The sequence below is a fragment of the Cryptomeria japonica genome, chromosome 7 (assembly GCF_030272615.1).
Source record: "Cryptomeria japonica chromosome 7, Sugi_1.0, whole genome shotgun sequence".
Lineage (NCBI taxonomy): Eukaryota > Viridiplantae > Streptophyta > Pinopsida > Cupressales > Cupressaceae > Cryptomeria > Cryptomeria japonica.
The window spans coordinates 348,704,460-348,723,933 of NC_081411.1; the positions used below are offsets into that span (position 1 = coordinate 348,704,460).

General features: G+C 34.2%; 1 protein-coding gene across 1 annotated transcript; it reads left to right on the plus strand.

The window, feature by feature from the left end:
- Positions 1–18,214: 18,214 nt before the first annotated feature.
- On the plus strand, positions 18,215–19,036 carry LOC131856751 (uncharacterized). Its single transcript, XM_059208667.1, has one exon. It carries the CDS (start codon positions 18,215–18,217, stop codon positions 19,034–19,036), a length of 822 nt encoding a protein of 273 aa, XP_059064650.1.
- The last annotated feature ends 438 nt before the right edge of the window (positions 19,037–19,474 follow it).

A 19,474-nucleotide genomic window follows, 5' to 3' on the forward strand; every position in this document is an offset into this window, starting at 1 on the left:
TGCAAAAGCGTTATCTCTCCTAACAAATGCATGATCCTATAGTTTAAAAGCATTGTACTATTGATCAAACGCATTGTCTTAAGTTGTAAAAGTGTTGTTCTGCATTGTAAAAGCATAATTTTCACCGTGTTGAATGAATTTCTCAATTTTCCAGCAAGTTGTTAGTTGTTTTACTCATTTCAGGATGATGATTTTTCAAGTTTTTGACCATTTTGAGAACATTTTGTATACACACAAGACACAATGTTTGAAAAATCAAAGTGCACAAGCAAGCAAAATTCCTATGGTAGGACAAAATAATAATTGTTAAATCTCACATGGGGTTTCCCCCAAGGCTATGCTATTCAAAGAAAATACTTATGCTTGACCCCACTGGCTCAACCCTCGAAACTCACTTCTCCGAGACAGCCAAGAACTAGTTTCCATTAAAACTCCCCATGGAAAACTGCATATCTCTACTAAGAACTATATGTGTGTGAGCCACTTCAAAGCTACGACCTCCTTCTCCAACAATTAGAAGGATTTAGCAACTAGACAAGATGGTTTTTAGTAAGGCCTTCCAATTATGTGGCTATACATGCGACACTTTACACCTTCTAAATACAAAAGGTTCCCAGTCTATAGAGGTTGTGCTCTATAGGGTATATGGGGAAACATAGTGTCGGTACAAACTAATTAGCACATGTTATTCATGAATTTATCCATAGACAGGGTTAATTTAGAGTGGAGTAGAAAGACTCGATATTAGCTCATTTCCACTTGGGTAGTTCCCCTCTCATTGCCCCCCTCAAGGCAACTTGGGAAGGTAGACCCTCTAAAGGTAAAACATAAAATAAAAGTAGGTCTAGCTTTCTGATCACTGTATTAGGGTGAGAGCATACTCACCTACTAATTTTAAACAAGAAGGACAAACAATAGTTTGTTTACCCTTTATATTACCTATATGCAACTACCTACTAAAACGCATGATGCAAGTTGCATGTTGTTCATTAACCCCTTAGTTAAAATTGTTGGCATTGTGTTGTCATTGATGTGAATAGGTATACAATGACCACCAGTAGCATAGATGAATGAGCTGCACTGCAATGAAGGAATACAAGATGTGATATATTTGATATCACCTTGTATTGAAAGATGTTTGAGTGGTTGTTTGTGATAAAGAGGTAGAATATTACCTAAGTCACATCAACACTGGAAGAGAAGAATGAATAGATTACAGGTATGTTGTGAGGTTGCAGAACAACAGGACTCCCACCTGATGAAGATGCAGTCATCATGAGAAGCAATGACTGATAGTGAATGTGCTCACATCAAATCACATGTGCCTGTTTGAAGAAATGTTACACAAATAGGGAAGCCACATGAGTACATTGCAGGATGCAGAAGATAAGGTGTCACTCCACTAGTAAGAGGAGATTATCTCCTATTATGCACTATATGCATAAGTGTGAAGAGGTAAAGGTAAGTACTTGAAGGCTCACACCGGATCCACGGGTGAATTGAGAGAATGCCTTAAGTACATGAGTTCAGGATCAATAGAGAAAGCATGCTGAGATACTAGTTCAGAGGAAGTGAGAAGTATTTGTCACCTTGAAAAACTGGTAGAGGGATGAACAAAATTGATTAGGGAAAAGGTAAGGCTAAGAAGATGCAGTCAAAAATAAATTGACCTGATTAAAGATGAAGTCTTGTGAAGGTTGCTAACATGGTGTCATTAAGAGTGGTAACTGGTATGTAAGTTCATCATTAATATGGACAAGATGTAGATATTTAATGAAAATGTGCATGCATAGGTCAGTCATGTCTAAAGACTGGTTTGAGGGTTACACCGGTAGAATAAGAAAGGTCACGACATGAAGGACAACTGGCAAGGTGTCATATGCTAGTAGGGTTTGTTTATCGGTAGATGGAACAAGTTGTTTGAATGTTGGGTGATTAGGCATGAACTGACAGAACTGTGTGATGAGGTGGATATTGACAGTGATGCCTCGAGAGGATGAAATGGAGAACATACATGAAGTGGCAAACCTGCATCAGATAAAGATGCAATGTACATCAACGGGGTAGGTGTAGAGCTAGTCAACTATGATCAAAGGTCTCACAAATCATGGAACATGTTGCAGATTGTTACAAGGCTTTGTGGCTTGAGGTATGAAGGACAACTATGAGCTAGCTAAGAGAGATTGAGGAGATAGAGGCGGATGAAGGGAACAACACAACCAAATCCTGGTGTTTGACCAAGAGACTAGTTGATCGCCAAAGATGGAAGATGTGATCTAGGAGGTGCATAAAAGACAAATTTTTGCAGACTGGCAGTATGGAAGATCAAATCAGATAAGATCTTATTAGATTAGGAGAGAAGAACCCATAGTGTTCATATAGGTAGAGCAGAAGTGAAGGAGGTAGTAGAGAAGGAAGAAATAGAATTGGCAAAGTGTTATACCAGTGAAGAGAAGAGAGTAAGGTGGAAATCCAGTAGAGTAGAAGAAGAGGATAAGTGTATCGGTAGAGTTCATCGACAGTTGAGTAGCAAAAGAGAGTAGCAGAAGAGTGAGTCGGTGTAGCAGAGAAGGTATCTCACCAACAGAGTAAGACATATAATAAGGTTGCAAGATTCACTTGTAACATGATAACTACTTATGTATTTGATGTTTATATTGTGAACACTAAGTTGTAGCTCAGTGCAGGGGTTGGTGGTCCTTGGGTAGATGCCCTAAAGGCAGGGGTTGTAGCTCCTTTAGGTTGTAGCCTATAAATCAAGTAGGGGTTGTAGCTCCTTGGGTTGGTGCCCTAAAGTCAGGGGTTGGTGCTCCTTAGGTTGGTGCCCTAACAATTTGTAATTGTGTTTTCATTGTGAGGTTGGATTGGAGCAATAGACTCTAGCAACATTGCTCACCGAGGTTTTTCCCATCTTTGCTTTTCCTCATATATGCTAGTGTTATGTGATGTCCCTTGTGTGATTGCATTTGTGTTGGTCCTCCAACTAAATAGTCAGTCTGCATTGAGGTAGATATTTGCTCACATAGGTTTAGAAAAGGGAAAAGGTTTGAGAGTCACTGATTCATCCGCTCCCCCTCTCATTGATGCATTGTGTCTAACAAAAATAGGTGAAAAATATATAATTTTTTTACTTCCCAACAAACCCCTCGTTAAATTAAGTGAGAAAATTCATTAAAGTTTCTCAAAATAAATCTTGCATGCACACAAGTTAGTAATTTGCAAAAATTGGTCTTGGATAGTCGAACCTGCAAAGATATGTTAGCTAACAAATTATTAAATTTGCAAATAAAAGGTATCAAATTATTACAATAACAAAAGCTCTATCATGTGAAGCAAAAATGCTAAAACCCATAAAAAAATCATTAAACTGTGCAATGAAAGCACTAAACTACGTAATGAATGCGTGATTTCTCTAACAAAAGCATTAACCTAACCAATGAAAATGCTAACCTATTGAACAAAAGCGCTAATCTGAGTGTCAAAAGTGCTAACCTATGATGTAAAAGTGCTACCTTATTTCACACATGCATGAAACAGGTTTACAAAATCATTAATTCATTTTGTTCTAGCAAGAATAAGATAGGATATTAGAAAAATGATGTGTGAGGCTCAAGCCCCATGGTGGGCACTAAAAATGTATCAACTTAAGTTTCACCTCAAAGAATTTACCTGCAACCTTATTAGTTCATCATCCAAATATAACTCAAGCTTCAACCAATGAAATAACATGAAATAAAAACAAAATAAAGAGTATACATTCATGATTTATGTCTCATTGTGTCCTAATCCCATTGTTCTTAGTTGCATATGATTTTCTCTCAGACAAGCACTGGTAGCTTCCAAGATGGAAAGTGTGAAATGGACTGATAGATAATATGATGCAAAAGCTATACTATGATAATCATTTAGTGCATATCTTAGGTGGAAGAGATCAACGGTCCAGATTAAATCTTGCAATTTGGATGGCTATGAGCAAGAGGTTCAGATGTGAGAGATAAAAGTATAGAAGATGTTCCTCCTACACCTACAGGATGGAGGGAAAAGGTGGAAGGAGTAGTCGAGTGTCAGAAGGCTCACCTTGACTAAGGATAAGACTTGAGAGAATATAGGATAGTTGGAGAATATGGAGGGATAAGAGGACAAGTGGACTCAACTCCCTCCAAAGATGTAGAAAGGTTGGAGAAAATATAGGGAAGTTGAGAAATGTGTGTACGTACATATTATTTGAAGAATAATTTGGAAGTTGAAGATAATGATGCATATTAATAAATTAAAGATATTAATATCTTTAGCCACATGATTGATGCATTGGAAAAGAACAAGATGATGTGGAGATGAGAAGAGTTGAAAAATGAAAATTAAATATAAAATATTTATTTAATTGCTCATAGCCAATTTTATGGGTATACATATGTAATATTCATTTGTGAGATGTATCTATGTGTGCAAACATTGACTTGATGCAAACATTGAATTGATCTTTTAATAGCAAAGAAGTGCAAAAAAGTGTGCAAGAGTGTGAAGAAGTGGAAAAACCAAAGTTCGAGTATCTGTGCTTAATTTGAACTATAACTAGACATTAGGGGATGCTATTTTCATAGTTCATGTAAACTAGATTGTTGTCCAAATCTTGTAAGAGTGTGTCTTCCTCAGGGTTGTATCCCTTCTTATAATTTGAGTAGTGATCTCTAGGTAGTGTTCCTAAATGCATGTGCATTCCCCATTGTAAAATTTTCATTTACTCATAACAAGTTATTATCTCATTATGGGGTAGGTTCCCATTGTGGTTTTTCCTTTAACCAGGTTTTTTCATGCCAAAAATCTTGGTGTTTGTGTGTTAGTGATGCAGTGTTGATTTGTATTTTGATTATTCTTTATCAGAACTGAATTTAAGTTTTAATTGTATTGAGTTTGTGAGAAAATTGATTAACCACCCCCCCCCCCCCCCCCCCCCCCCCCCCGCCCAACTCTCAGTTTGTTGCATTGTTGCCAACACACTCCCCCTTTGGCATCGATGGTAAAGGGTGTGCACACATATTATACAAACATAAAAGAGAAACTCCCCCTAAGAACAATAACCATAAAAGAAGTTAACTAGAAGATTATTTAATCTTATGAATGTGTGCAAACCACATACCTTCATTGTTGTTCCATGTGTGAATGTCATGTCTGAGAAGAGTAGACTAAACCTAGAGAGACATAAGTGTATTTTTCAAAATCTTCAATGAAATTGGGTTGAAAGAATGTGAACTATTGTGCCTTGGAGAGGGAAATATTCATTAGTGAAATGCAATTATTGCACATTTCCCTTTTATATCCAAGAGGGATAATGATGTTGTCCCTCTGTTGTTGAAGCTCTAAATATATTTTGTTCAAATCTTTAATAAATGTCTTTCTCGACCTAGAGAGGTCCTAAGCTAGTTGAAATGAGAGAAAGGCACCCTAATTTTTTGACTCAATTATGTCAAGATCTTTTAAAATATTCTTGGTAATAGTTGGCCATGGCAAATTGTAAAGATAGATTATATTTCTAGTGGAGAGACATGATTGACCTTGCGTAATAAGTTGACATAGGTCTCCATTTGTTGTTGCACATTTACTCTTCGAATTAGATGATAATTTTTCTTTTCCAGCCTCCTTTTCATGAACTATCCATGATTCCAAAGTGGAGGAGTATCTTTTGAGAGATTTTACCAGACACTTGCATTTATCCATACTAGAAGATGATGGGTCAATCGAACTACGAGAATAGAACTTTAAAGAGATAATATCACATCCTCAATTACTTTGTTTTTCTCTTTCAATTCATCAAACACATCCTTCTTAACTAAAGCCTGAATGGCTTTACCAAGTTGAAATTTTTGAAAGGAATCAATCTTATTGAGGTCAACAAACAATGTGTAAGAAGAAATAGGTTGGAATGATAGTGGATTGGCAAGCAAGTTTTATAGTTTTCTGAAGCTAGAGCTTGCTTCCATCCATTTAGTGGTGTCAGTTAGTGTGACATGTTATTCAGATGAAACTCTTTTCTTCAACTTCCTATTTGTTCACTTTATCCATTTTATCCATGTTCTATTTATCCTCTTTCTTTTTTGAGCTATCAGTGGGGTCATTTGGAACAATAGTGGCACCAAGTGCATTTACCAGGATTTTCTTTCATAATAGTGACACCAGGCACAATTTTCTTAGATACAACATCATCAGAGATAACTTTTGCATTGACAATTTTATCAATGATAGCTTCAATAGACATATTTTTTGGATCTTCAATAACTAGTAAAACTCTAAGTTTGTTTGAAATGGATTTCATATATTCTACTTTTTCTTCTTTCAATGCATCAATATCTTGTGACTTTTCCATAAAAGAATCTATCCTTTTCTTTGTCCTGAGTTAAGTTATGTATATTTGTACAAGTGTGGCCTTGTCTTTCTTGTAAAGAGTGTTTCCAACAACATCTAGAGTATGTTTTTGGATTTTCCTGTCATCTTGTACATAGCTTTTCTTATGATTTCATTCAAAATTTTCCAAAGATCTTGCAGTATATCTTTCTTAAAATATTCTAGAACAACATTTAATCTAACACAATATTGAATGAAAGCATTTACAATTGTTTCCTTGCCTTTATTTTCACCTTCAACATACATGTCACGTACTTGTTTTAATTGACCTTTAAAAGATATCATATTATACACAGATTCTAATTGAAGGGATTCCATAACAATCTACTTACCTTTGCCTTTCTAAGCTTGAATCTGAAATCCCTCTATATTCGTTTCTTCTTTTGATGTATCATCTCCAGACTCAAATTCAATGACTTTATTGTTGCCCCTCCTAGGATTTCTGGAAGAGGATGGAGAAGGATTTTCCATCTTCCTCTTGACAATCTATTTTAAACTTCTTTACTTGGAGAGCCTTTCCTTCACTTGAGCACAATAAGATGCAACAATATTGTCGAAACTCTTGAATTTCTCCACTTCCTTAGTAGTAAGGCCTAATTTCTTTAGAGAATTATTAATAGTTTTCTTCCTTTCCTTCTTGGTTTTCTCTATATGAGTTTATTGTTAGGATTAATGATAGTCTCAAAGATACTGAGAAGGGGGGTGAATCAGTATCTAACTGGTTAACAAAATATTTAAACTTATTAAGTATTTTACATTCCAAAACAGTGTATCAGTAAATAAGAATCAATGTAGTAAACATGAACAGTAAAGACAACATTGAAAACACACCATAACACAAGATGTTTAATGAGGAAACCCAATGTGGGAAAAACCTCGGTGGAATTTGTGACCCACAATATTCACTCACTAGCCAATGAATAAATATTACTTACAATGAGGGGCCTACACATACATGAAGGCCAACTGCCTAGAGTTCACTGCTCAATAAGAGTCACACTAACTACAAAAGTGGATTATAAAATCCAATACAATGTACTGCTTCAAATTGGCATCACCTATGCCAAGTTCAATACTAGTTTAAGCTCATTCTATAACCAAAACCTTATACAAAATCTACTTTATGCATTCACATATATATTCCTTCCTATTTGCTCATTCCTTCTCTCATTACCTTATTACCTCATTGCATCATTCATTACAAAATTATTTACAAGATCTCATACATATATGATTCTATTACAATATACCATGTTGGCTTTATAAAAGATAATTACATTTAAATATAATAAACAAAAGTTTATTCCCTATCGGATGGGGTGTCGGTATGCATTGTTGTTGATGTTGGTGAAGTCCCTGCCGATGTATGTAGATGTCTATGTCAGTGTCGGTGCCTGTTGGTGGTTTAGCAGATGAATTCCATAGTCTACAAGAGCTCCTTCCAATTGTTTTCTTAAGTTATCCAACTATACCGGTGTCAGAATCTTCCTCAAGATGTTAGGCTTTTGAAAATAGAGGACCAAGCCCTAATACCAATTATTAGGATTAATGACAGTCCCAAAGATACTGAGAGGGGGGGTGAATCAGTATCTAACTGGTAACAAAATATTTAAACTTATTAAGTATTTTGCATTCCAAAATAGTGTACTAGTAAATAATAATTAATGCAGTAAATAGGAATAGTAAACAGAGCATAGAAAACACACCATAACACAAGATGTTTAGCAAGGAAACCCAGTGTGGGATTTTTGACCCACAATATTCACTCACTAGCTAATGAATAAATATCACTTACAATGAGGGGCCTACACATTCAGGAAGGCCAACTGCCTAGAGCTCACTACTCAATAAGAGTCACACTGACTACAAAAATGGATTATAAAATCCAATACAATGTATTGCTTCAAATCAACATCAACTATGCCACGTTCAATACCGATTTAAGCTCATTCTATAACCAAAACCTTATACAAAATCTGCCTTATGCATTCACATATATCATCCTTCCTATTTGCTCATTCCTTCTCTTATTACCTTACTCATTACCTCATTACATCATTCATTACAAAATGATTTACAAGATCTCATACATATATGTGTCTATTGCAATATACCATGTCCGCTTTACAAAAGATAATTACATTTAGAAATAATCAAAAGTTTATTCCCTGTCGGCTGGGGTGGTGGTATGCATTTTTGTTGTTGTCAGTGAAGTTCCTACCGGTGTATGTAGATGTCTATGTCTATGTCAGTGCTGGTGCCTATCGGTGGTTTACCAGATGAATGCCAGTAGGTTGCCAGATGGTTGCCATCAATGACAACACCATCTATTCTCATAAGAGTGTAGAATGCTAACATTTACATCAATTTTTCTTCCGTTGTCCCAAATCTTTATTTGGTCTCATCTAGTAGACTTTCCAACAAGACTTTTACAAGTCCTTCCAATATTTCTTGACAAACTTCACATCCTAGATATGGAATCCACTAAGTTCTAGGAACTGTAGCCTCCATGGTACATTTGTTTATTGAAATCATGAATATTATATCATCTTTTTTTTGCACGAAGCACCCAGGGATTCTCTTCGTATTATGTATTTTGAGCTAAAATACTATGAAGTACCTTATGAATGCTTCTTCTTGTTTAGAGAAATCTATGAAATTTCTCATGAACTTTACAATTTAATGAGCTACTAGCATGCCTTATGTCCATACTACTTTTCCACATCCAAGAATCTCTTGCACAAAATAAAATAGGATACATAGGACCAGTGACCCATATGTGAATGGATGTTTTTTCTCCTTGTACTGCTTCAAGTTGTCGAGAAACTATTTCTTTAGAATTTTACATAGAACAAAATTTACACTGTTCATGACCATTTTATGTGTCATATTGACTACAGTGGCTAAAATCAAGTTTTCTCAATTAGTTTAATAGATCTTGTTACCTATCATCATTGAAGCATAGCATGCGATAGGATTTGTGATAGTGTCAACCCTTAGGGAATGACCGTCATATGTAGCCTTGGTTAGCCTCTCAATTTCCTTATTATTTGCTAATTTGGGTATCAGAATAAAACCTATATCACATAGACCTGTAATCACCTTCACTACATCATTGGTAATCTTGAATAGTTTTTTGAGCCATAGGAATTCATTGTGAAATCTTCTCATAGCAATTTTGACCCACTTGTCATCAAAACAAAAAATTGGGAATGTTATTCCACACTTTGATTATTTTCTCAACTAGGGTTAAATTTTATTTTAGTTTTATTTCAAATTCATTCCCAATCAACTTGTCTATCCATAAATTTTCATAAATTCCATGGTTCAATTCATCCAACTTCACATGAATATATACCCTGATATCTTCTGACAAAAAAACTCTAAAATGAACAATTGAAAATGCACCCTCTAGATCATTTTCAAGATACTTGGGTTGACACTTCTTGAATTATGTTTTTTTGGGGGCACTAATATCAACAACGGTAGGGGTAGTCATGGATGAAAATTTTGAAAATAAGATTGCAAAAAAGAAACCTCTTGCCACTTCAGTTGGAAACACTAACCCTTGCTCTACATTCTCTACTCCAGATATATCTATCACTTTAAAGTGAGAAAGAAAAGACTTAGATAGTTTCCTTTTATGCCTTTCCAACCCACTTGCATGCATTAAATGCAATAAGAAATACAATCAACTTTTTCTAAGTTTATATTCTATCTGGTTCACAGAGTCTTTTCAGACCTCAACATTTGACCAAAAATGCATTTTTTACACCAGATTCCTCACCATAATACTCATACCTTCCTAACGTTATTACAATCCTATGCTCTTTGGCAGGGGATGGATTTTTTATTATTTAACTCCCCTAGGCTAAAGCCTTTGATACTCAGTTACCAGACCCAATATCTGCACCGAAGTTGGATGCACCCTCAACTTCTTTTTACTCCAAATTTTCTTCATTTGTTCCTTCACATATTTTTTTTTTTTTGCATTTAGCTTCGCTTCTTCTCTATATTACCCTGCAATGTGATCAATTTATTGTAGTTGTAGCATCTATCATTCCTTTGTCTTTGTCTTGACCTACACTAGTCAGCTTTGTGTCCAGACATATTGCAAACAAAACATCATCCTACAAACTGTCTATATCTATTTTCATATACTACATCATGATTTTTGTGTTGGCTATCTTTATGACCATAATTTTTACAAGTATAACATCTACTGGAGAAAGACCTAAAATTCAGAATCATTTTATACCTAAATTCAAATTCTTTATGATTTAATTTATTGCAATTTAAATGACTCTTAAAGATAACATTTTTTTTACTTACCTTTTGCTTAACCGGTGATTTACCTTTGTCATCTTTCGCTATCTTGTCAGACTCATATTCTTTTGTTGGAGAAGATCCTTCTTCATTTATAGATTTTCTTTACAAAATTTCTCCTATCTCAAGACCTAGACCACTTTTGTTTTTTAGAGATATCTTGCCTAAACTTACCTTATGTTTGTCTTCTTGTTTCTTTGACTTTTCCAGATCTAGCTTTAAAGTTGTGACTTCCTGTTCTAGTTTCTTACATTCCTCAAACTTACATTTCACCACTTGGTTTTAGTAGTCCTTGGATTTCTCATCATCTTCACTTTTGGTTTTTAGATCTACAATAGTGTTGATTTCTTTCTTGAGCTCTTTACTAACTTCCTTGTGTCTTAACTTGAATTTCTTAATTTCTTCTCTTTGCTTTTCAATACATTCATTTTGTAGTTAGACATTTTCTTTTAGATCTTTATTTTCATTTTTGACTACCTCAAGATCCTCAAGAGAATTTCTAAGTTCTTCACTCATATCCATCAGTTCAACTTTCTAGATCTCCTTTGAGTGGTTAGACTTTTCTAAAGGACCAAGATCTAATACCAATTGTTGAACACCTAGAATACTGAGAGGGGAGGGGAGAATCAATATTCCCTTGAACTTGTGAGAAATTTTAAAAAACCAACCATGTAACATTACTTAAAGAAATAACAAGATAATAGACAAAAGAGTACACCACATAATACCAAGATTTATAAATGGAAAACCCAAGATGGGAAAAACTAGGGAGAGAGTTAACTCTCAATAATATGTAACTAGTTACAGTAGTACACAATAGGTGGCTAACTTTGAAATGGACTCACTATCCAAAATATGATGGATTAAAGCCAATAATACAAAAATGAACTGTTATGTTTGCATCTATCATATGCATGAGATAAAATTCCAATTAAGTGCATAATCTATATTATAATCATTGTACAAAATGACTTTCACATCCACTATTTAATCGCATGTGCTATACACCATATCATATCATATGATCAAAATATCATCTTGCTAAACACTGCTTGCTAACTGCATTATATACTAAACATGTCTTCATAAAGTTGGTTTTAACCAGAGTAAATGATAGGCTCAAAAAATAATTTACACACCACACTTTACTAATTATATTATATTAAAGAAGTCAGCCATAACACAAAAAGGCTTCCTTCATATCTTGAAATACAAGATATCTAAACTACTAATGATTTGAGATATGATCAGATCAAAACTACCATATTGCATTAATGAAGCAAAATGAAGTACCTTATTTAATAGACTCATGACAAATTTATAATCATGCACCAATAGAAGAATGTTTAGATGTAGATTTAATGAAAGATGTACACCATGATCCCAAAGCCTTATGTGATTTTTGGGCCAATAATTATGTCGGATTGTACTGCATGTCACTCTTATGCAATAATATGTTGAGCCAATGTTTCTAGATAAAAAAAAAACAATGACATAAATTACAATATTCTAACTATTTTTGGGTTTGGATTAAGTGTTTTGGATTGATGATGAATACACACATTACATTTTCTTACCCAGCCTAGTAAAGATTATTGTAGATTCAGTGGGTATAAAATGGATAGATTGGTTGGGTTATGAAGTGTGAGTGTGTGTTGTAGAAGTATTGATGGAGTAAAGTGTGATGTGAATGTGATGTAAGTATAACAAAATGCAGTGGTCCAAATGTGTTATAGAAAAGAGATAAAATATGAGTCTTGGATGAGTATTAAGCTATGAAATGATACCTGTATGTTGGTAGATTCTATTCCTTTTGCAGTTTAATCTCTTATCATTATTATATTTGGACAAGTATTATTTATCTTATTGTGAACAAGTGAGCATGAGCTTTGCAAGTCTCTCTTTTGTATTCTCCCCTAATGTTGTGCATCTTAGCCTACAATTCTAGAGTAGTGAGCTCTCTAGTTTATGACCTAAACCATTGTAGACACTTATTACATATATTGTGAGTTTTATACTCACCATGGTTTTTCCTAGTTTGGGCTTTCCACATTAAATTATTGGTGTTCTAGTGTGGATTCATTTGTTGTTTCAATTGTTTACTTTCATGGGCATCTAATTAATGGTTGATGTGGAATAAATGTTTTAATATAGTCAAGTTTTAGTATATGTTGGTGCATACCACCCCCCACTCTTAGTATCTAGTAGTGTTCAACAAGACCTAGGTGGAAAATAACGAAGGTAAACTACCTTAATTACACCAACAAAGCTAATAAAGAGGTCCCAATAATTTTATTTAGTCAATGGGATCCAAGTAATAGAATCTAGTGGGTGTCCATTTATTTTTATTATCCACTTATTGACCTTCCTTAATCCTTTGTGATGCACTCTTTGTTCATAATAATAGTCTAGAGTTATGTTAAGGGTTTCCCAAACCCCAAAAAGTTAAAATAAGAATAGAAAAAAAATTAAAAAAGAAAAATATTTGCATAATATCCATACTCCCTAGTATACACCTCAATCAAAATTATGAGGGTGATATTCAAAGAAAAGAGTAAATAAGAAAAGAAAACATGTGCAATTTAGCTAAAATAATCAAGAGACTTTGTCACCTTTAAAAGTCTAAATTTTATCAGGACCTTTTTTATCAACAAGTTGGCCAATTGACCACCATGGATTGAAGTCTAGGGAACCTTTGATAATCAAATTTTTAACTCTAAGAAAAAAATCATAGATGTCATAAAAACATTTCGTTGTCTTATCATAAACTTCAATTTTGTAGGAATGATTTTTTCCCTATAATCACTTGTAGTCTACCCCATGAATTTATGGTAAACTGAATACAATTGTATACCAAGACATATAAATGTGTTGTACATGTATGTTCTAGGTTGGCTTATGGTGGCTAGTTAAAAAGTTTTAGATAGATAGTTGGGATTAAAATTTGATGTCCAACCTTATGCAACTTCAAAATGAACTTCATCGATGAACTTATAATCATTATGCATGGAGCAAATGAATTGAATTGTCTGTGAATGAGAAATAATATATGAGAGGTGAGTGACGAACATTTTGGAATATACATAAAAAATAATAAATGAAAATGGATAAAAAATAAAATCTTAACCAAATATAACAGACAAATAGAACACTTGTTGATAACTAATTACATTAAATGATATTCCAAAAAGAAAATACAAAACTAAAGAAGAAATAATATGAACATGCATATATTAGAATCAATTTTCTGAAATAAACACTAATGAAAAATGAACACAAAAACATGAGATAGAAAATACTTTCTATACATACCATTTTCACCATTACAAATATAAGACTAAAAACTATATGGCAATGAGGGTTCAATGTTTAAGGTGTATGTAATAGAAAAATATAATGCCCACCATATTTGCATAAAACTTTATTAATCCATTATAGATCTGGTTCATATAGTGACTTTAACATATAGTATTTCTAGACCTCTATGGCATTTAGAAAGTCATATTTGTTCTTATAAATAACTTGCATTACCTTTAGCCATGTTGAATAGTAGTCTTCTACAACTCTTGTGTATGTCTACACACATTAAAATGTGGCAATTCAATTTAAAAAGAGCTTCTTCGCTAATTTTTTCCATATAATTTAGGGCCCCTTCTTTCATGCATTCAAGGATCTCATTTATGTAGCATTGTATGAATGAAGCCAATTTAGTTGGAAAAATAATTAATTTCCCCTATATTGCATGGGAAGAACTACTATTTCATAGAGTTAAAGATGTATTTTCTAAAGATATAATTTGTTGAACAATATCTTCTAGTTTTGCAAGAATATGCATGAGATCTCTTCTATTTTTAGTAGTCTTTAGTTCATTCCAAGACTTGTATATATTGATTTTTTCATAAAAAATAGTTTATCTCTAATCATTTTGATCAAATGATCAATGATCATGTGATCAAGAAGATTTTGTAGTTCCTTTGTATGAATAAAATTATATTTATGTGTTTGTTGTCTAGCAATTTCAATCTATTTTATTTTTTCTTGAATTCCCCGTGATCTCTTTCCCTTTAAATATTTATGATAAATATTTTCTAGGTAATCAAATAAACAAGATTGTTTAAAAATGATTAAGGTGAAAGGAGGGAAGGCTCACCTTGAAATTTATAAGGCCATTTATAAGATGCCCTATTAGATTGCAGAGATTGACAAAGTCAATTCAGAATTCAATCTTCTCAAGAATGTGATCAGGAAGAACCTCTCACATAGAAAATACTACTATTAAGGTATGCTCTCTTTATCTCAATAATTTATATAGATATAGATATCATGCATTGCATTCTATTCATTTCATTCTATTAGAAGTTTCTTGTTTTGTCTTTTCTAATATTTGACTCAAGAGTAAGTTTAAGTTGCTAAGGTATGAGATATTCTTATGATTTAAACTAATCATTATTTCATTAGTCATTTTATAGTCTTAGTCACACAAAGTAATATAACCCATCATAATAATTAGAAGATAATAATGAGTTCATGAATATGAATTATAATTGGCAAGGAGGAGGTCTTAGAGTCTAGTAGTCACAAATTTACTTATTATTATCTGCTTACTCAATTTACTTAATCTTTTGTTATTTGTATCCTTCATACTAATATTGTGGGGTTATGTAAAGGTGTTCCGAAACTCCAAAAAGTTAAAAAAGTAATAGAAAAAAAATTATATTACATAATATTCATACTCTCAAGAAAAAAAATCAATTGAAACTATGAGATTAATATTCAAAACAATGAATAAATAAGTAAATAACATGTGTAATAATAATAATATATCAACCAATAACAATTAAATAATTAAATCAAGGCCACATCTAGCTTTTTTAATGATGAAAATGTGCGAAAAAAGGCAGAGAGCGCATTGGGCGAATTTTTCATCTCAATTTCCTCTGAGGAAATCGCCAGATCTTCTCCACCAACAATGGTCTTTTGAGCGGACTAAATATGTGCTTGGTTATGGTAACCCGGGGATTAGGGCTCCCCTGCCTCAGGAGCAGATGAAATGGCAAGTGGTGAAATCTAGGAGAGCTCGCAGGGCAGCCATGATAAACCCTCTAAGGCCGTGATTGGCAAGGATGGCGGCCATGGAAATTCTAGGCCGACCACTTTCAATAAGTTCAATCAGCTGCAAAATCTTGAGGAAGGATATTTAAAACCAGATCCTCGAGCTACCCTTTTTTCATAATATAATAATAGAAACAAAATTAATAGACCTAGAAGGTCAGCTCAACCTCAATCTGAACCTAAAGCTTCTTTTAGCAAGGGTAAGACAACCCAGCTTTTTTCTAAACCCTTAATGGCGGGATCAGGTTCAAACAAGATTCCTAACATGGACCTGGTCAATGTTTTAGAGATTAATGAGAATCTGGTTAAGCGGATTCAACAATCTTGCAAGGCCTTCAGAGTTTTTGCAAGATGACAGGGTCTTGGAATCTCATCGAAGGCTATTGCAGATTGGTTTATGTCATCCTTCAATTGAATAGTAAGTATAGCTATCATGTCCAAAGGTTTTTTGTATATTGATTGTGGTAATTCAAGACACAAGAAGGTGCTCTTAACAGGTAAATCTCCAACTTTCAAAGGTTATAATTTTTTTTTTTAGATTGGACTCTGGATTTTAACCCTAATAAGATATAATCTCTAAAGATAGATAGACCGATTTTGATACCTAATCTGCCAGTTGAATTAATGGATATTGAAATTATTAGAAAAATTGGTAATCACATTGGCAAATTTGTAGAACTTAGTGATAAATATAGGAAGTATGTGAATTGTGTGATGATAATAAATATGGAAATTAGTCTTAAAACCTTAAAACCTATTGAGATTAAATCAGGGGCATCATCCTTCCTTGTTTATCCTAAATTATTCAAATGGATTCTCGATCTAGACCCTACATCGACTCAAGTTCTTCCTCCTTCTCATTTGAGATCCCGTAGGATTCCTGAGGTTGACATTAGTTTTAATCTAGAAATGGGGGGTTTTGTGGTTGAGGAAATCCCTTTTCCATCTAGGCATATTAAAGAAACTAAGGATGCTGAGGATATTGAAGAAGGAGAATTTATCATTAACAAGGGACAAGATGATTGTTTAATTCCCCTAGGGTTTTCAACATAAGTAAAATTAGTCCCTTCAGAGCAACCACTAGTGAAGGATTAGTGTCCCCCTGTTTAGGATAAAGGATCTGAGTATGTACAACCGACAACACAAGATAAGGATATTGAGGAAAGAGGGGTAGCAAAGGAATATAGTCCATCCCAGAATGGTGAACCAATGGTGGCAAAAGCGGCTGAGAAAGAACAAGTAGAAAGGGAAGTCAACATTATTGCCAGCTTTATTGGGGAAGAAGTAGTTAATAACTTAATGGAATAGTTTGTTGATGAGGTTTGTGAATCCGAAGAATTGGATAGGGAGAGGGAGCTCTATGTGAAAAAATTATTGGAACAAACCGGAGTTAATATGGAAATGGAAGAATTATTCATTGACCTCAATAATTTGGAAAATGAGAACCCAAACACTCTAGGCATCCATAATACAGAGGAAAGAAAAGACTCTCTTGACTGCACCAAGCCCATTAAAAGGAGAGGGAGGAGATCCCTTGCTAAATTAAGAGCCAAAGATGAGGAAGCTATGGGACAACCCAAAATATCATCACTACTTAATGTAGGGGAGGGGAAGTTCCTCCCCATTGAGCCAAGAAACTCTTATCATGGAATGTTAGGGGCATGAACGCCCCTAACAAGCAGAGTATCCTAAAACACTATATATCTAAATTAAAACAAAACATTATTCTAATCCAAGAAACTAAAATGATCTCAACTAAGATAGACCTCTTTGAAAAGAAATTGGGTTTTAGAAAACTAAAGTATTCCCCAACTCAAGGGGCTTCAGGAGGCTTAGCAATCATCTGGGATCCTAGATATTCCTCTTTTACACCATCAGAGATAAAACAAAATTGGATAAGTGGGAAGGTAAACTTCTATAATAATAAGTTAAGATTTAACCTGATCAATGTATATGGTCCTATACAGAACAGGGATAAAGCTCAAGTCTGGTTGGAACTTGAGTCTTTCCTAAGAGACAATCTGAATGAGATGTGTATTATTGGAGGAGATTTCAATGTCATCGCTAAAGCATCAGAAAAAAGAGGAGGTAGTAACAAGCTACCTACCACGGCATTGGACTTCAATAATTGGATCAATCAGAATTCTCTATTGGAAATCCAGATAGCAGAGAACACCTTTCTTGGAACAACAGAAGGAAAGGCTTTAGCAATATTGCTAAAAAGATCAATAGGTTTTTAATCCATGGGGGGCTTATGAATTTCAATTACACTATGGAAGCAAAGATCCTACCTTTATTTGGCTCTAACCATTATCCACTCCAACTTAACATTATGGTAGATCAAGGACCAAGGAACTAGCCATTTAAATTCGAGAACATGTGGTATAAGGATGATAAAATCATCAAATTGATTGAACAATGGTGGAGTGAATCATTATTCTACAACTCAAAGATGTATATTGTTGCAAACAAGCCAAAGGCAATCAAGAGGAAGCTCTTGGAGTGGAATAGAGAGCACTTCAGTAACATCTTTGATAAGAAACTGTTAGTAGAAAATGACCTCAAGGATGTTAATAGGGAAGTTTTGGATCGAGGGATGGATGAACCTCTCTTCTTAAAGGAACAAATTTTACTAACTGAGTATGAAAATATTCTAACTAAAGAAGAAATCTTCTGGAAACAAAAATCCAGGAAAACTTGGTTGAAAGATGGTGATTGCAACACAAAGTTCTTTCATAATAGCACCAAGCAGAGAAGATGGGTAAACCAAATCTCTAACATTAAGAACTACCAAGGAGTAAATATGGAAGAACCATTAGAGGTGGTAGCAGAGGGAGTAAGGTTTTTTGAAGGCATCCTTAACAATACTATTGGTTCAAACCTTAGTGGCCAACACAATATAATTAGTAATACTCTAAAACTCATTGATGCAAAACATAACAGTTGTCTGCTTGAGAAGTTTATAGAGGAGGAGGTCAAATCTGCCCTCATGAAAATGAATCCAGATAAGGCTCTGGGCCCAGATGGTTTCCCAACCAGTTTCTTCCAAACATTCTGGGGATTTATGGGTTCGGAGATAACAGAGGCCTTAGAAGGTGTTATAAACATAGGTAAGATACTGAAGGAGATCAACAATACTTTCTTAGTTATGATTCTGAAAAAGAGAAACCTGATAGCTTTAATGAATATAGGCCCATAGCCCTATGTAATACCCTTTATAAACTTCTTACCAAAACTCTAGCAACTAGACTTCAAAAACTTCTCTCTATCATCATTAGCGAAGAACAAACAGGCTTTTTGCCCGATAGATCAATCTATGGCAGGGTAATCATAGCTCAGGAAGCTATTAATTCGGTCCATCTTAATGGAGCACCAAGCATGTTGGTCAAATTAGAAATTAGAAAAGATTACGAAAAAGTGGATTGGAGATTTTTATGCAAATGTTTGGAAGCTTTTGGCTTTACCAAATCTTGGTTCAACCTAATTTTTGAATGCATATCCACCCCCAAATTCTCTATCATGGTCAATGGCACTCCTAAAGGTTTTTTTAGTAGCTCTAGGGGCCTTAGGAAAGGAGACCCTATGTCTCCTTTCCTCTTCATCATAATGGTAGAGGCTCTTGGTAGGTCTACCTCAA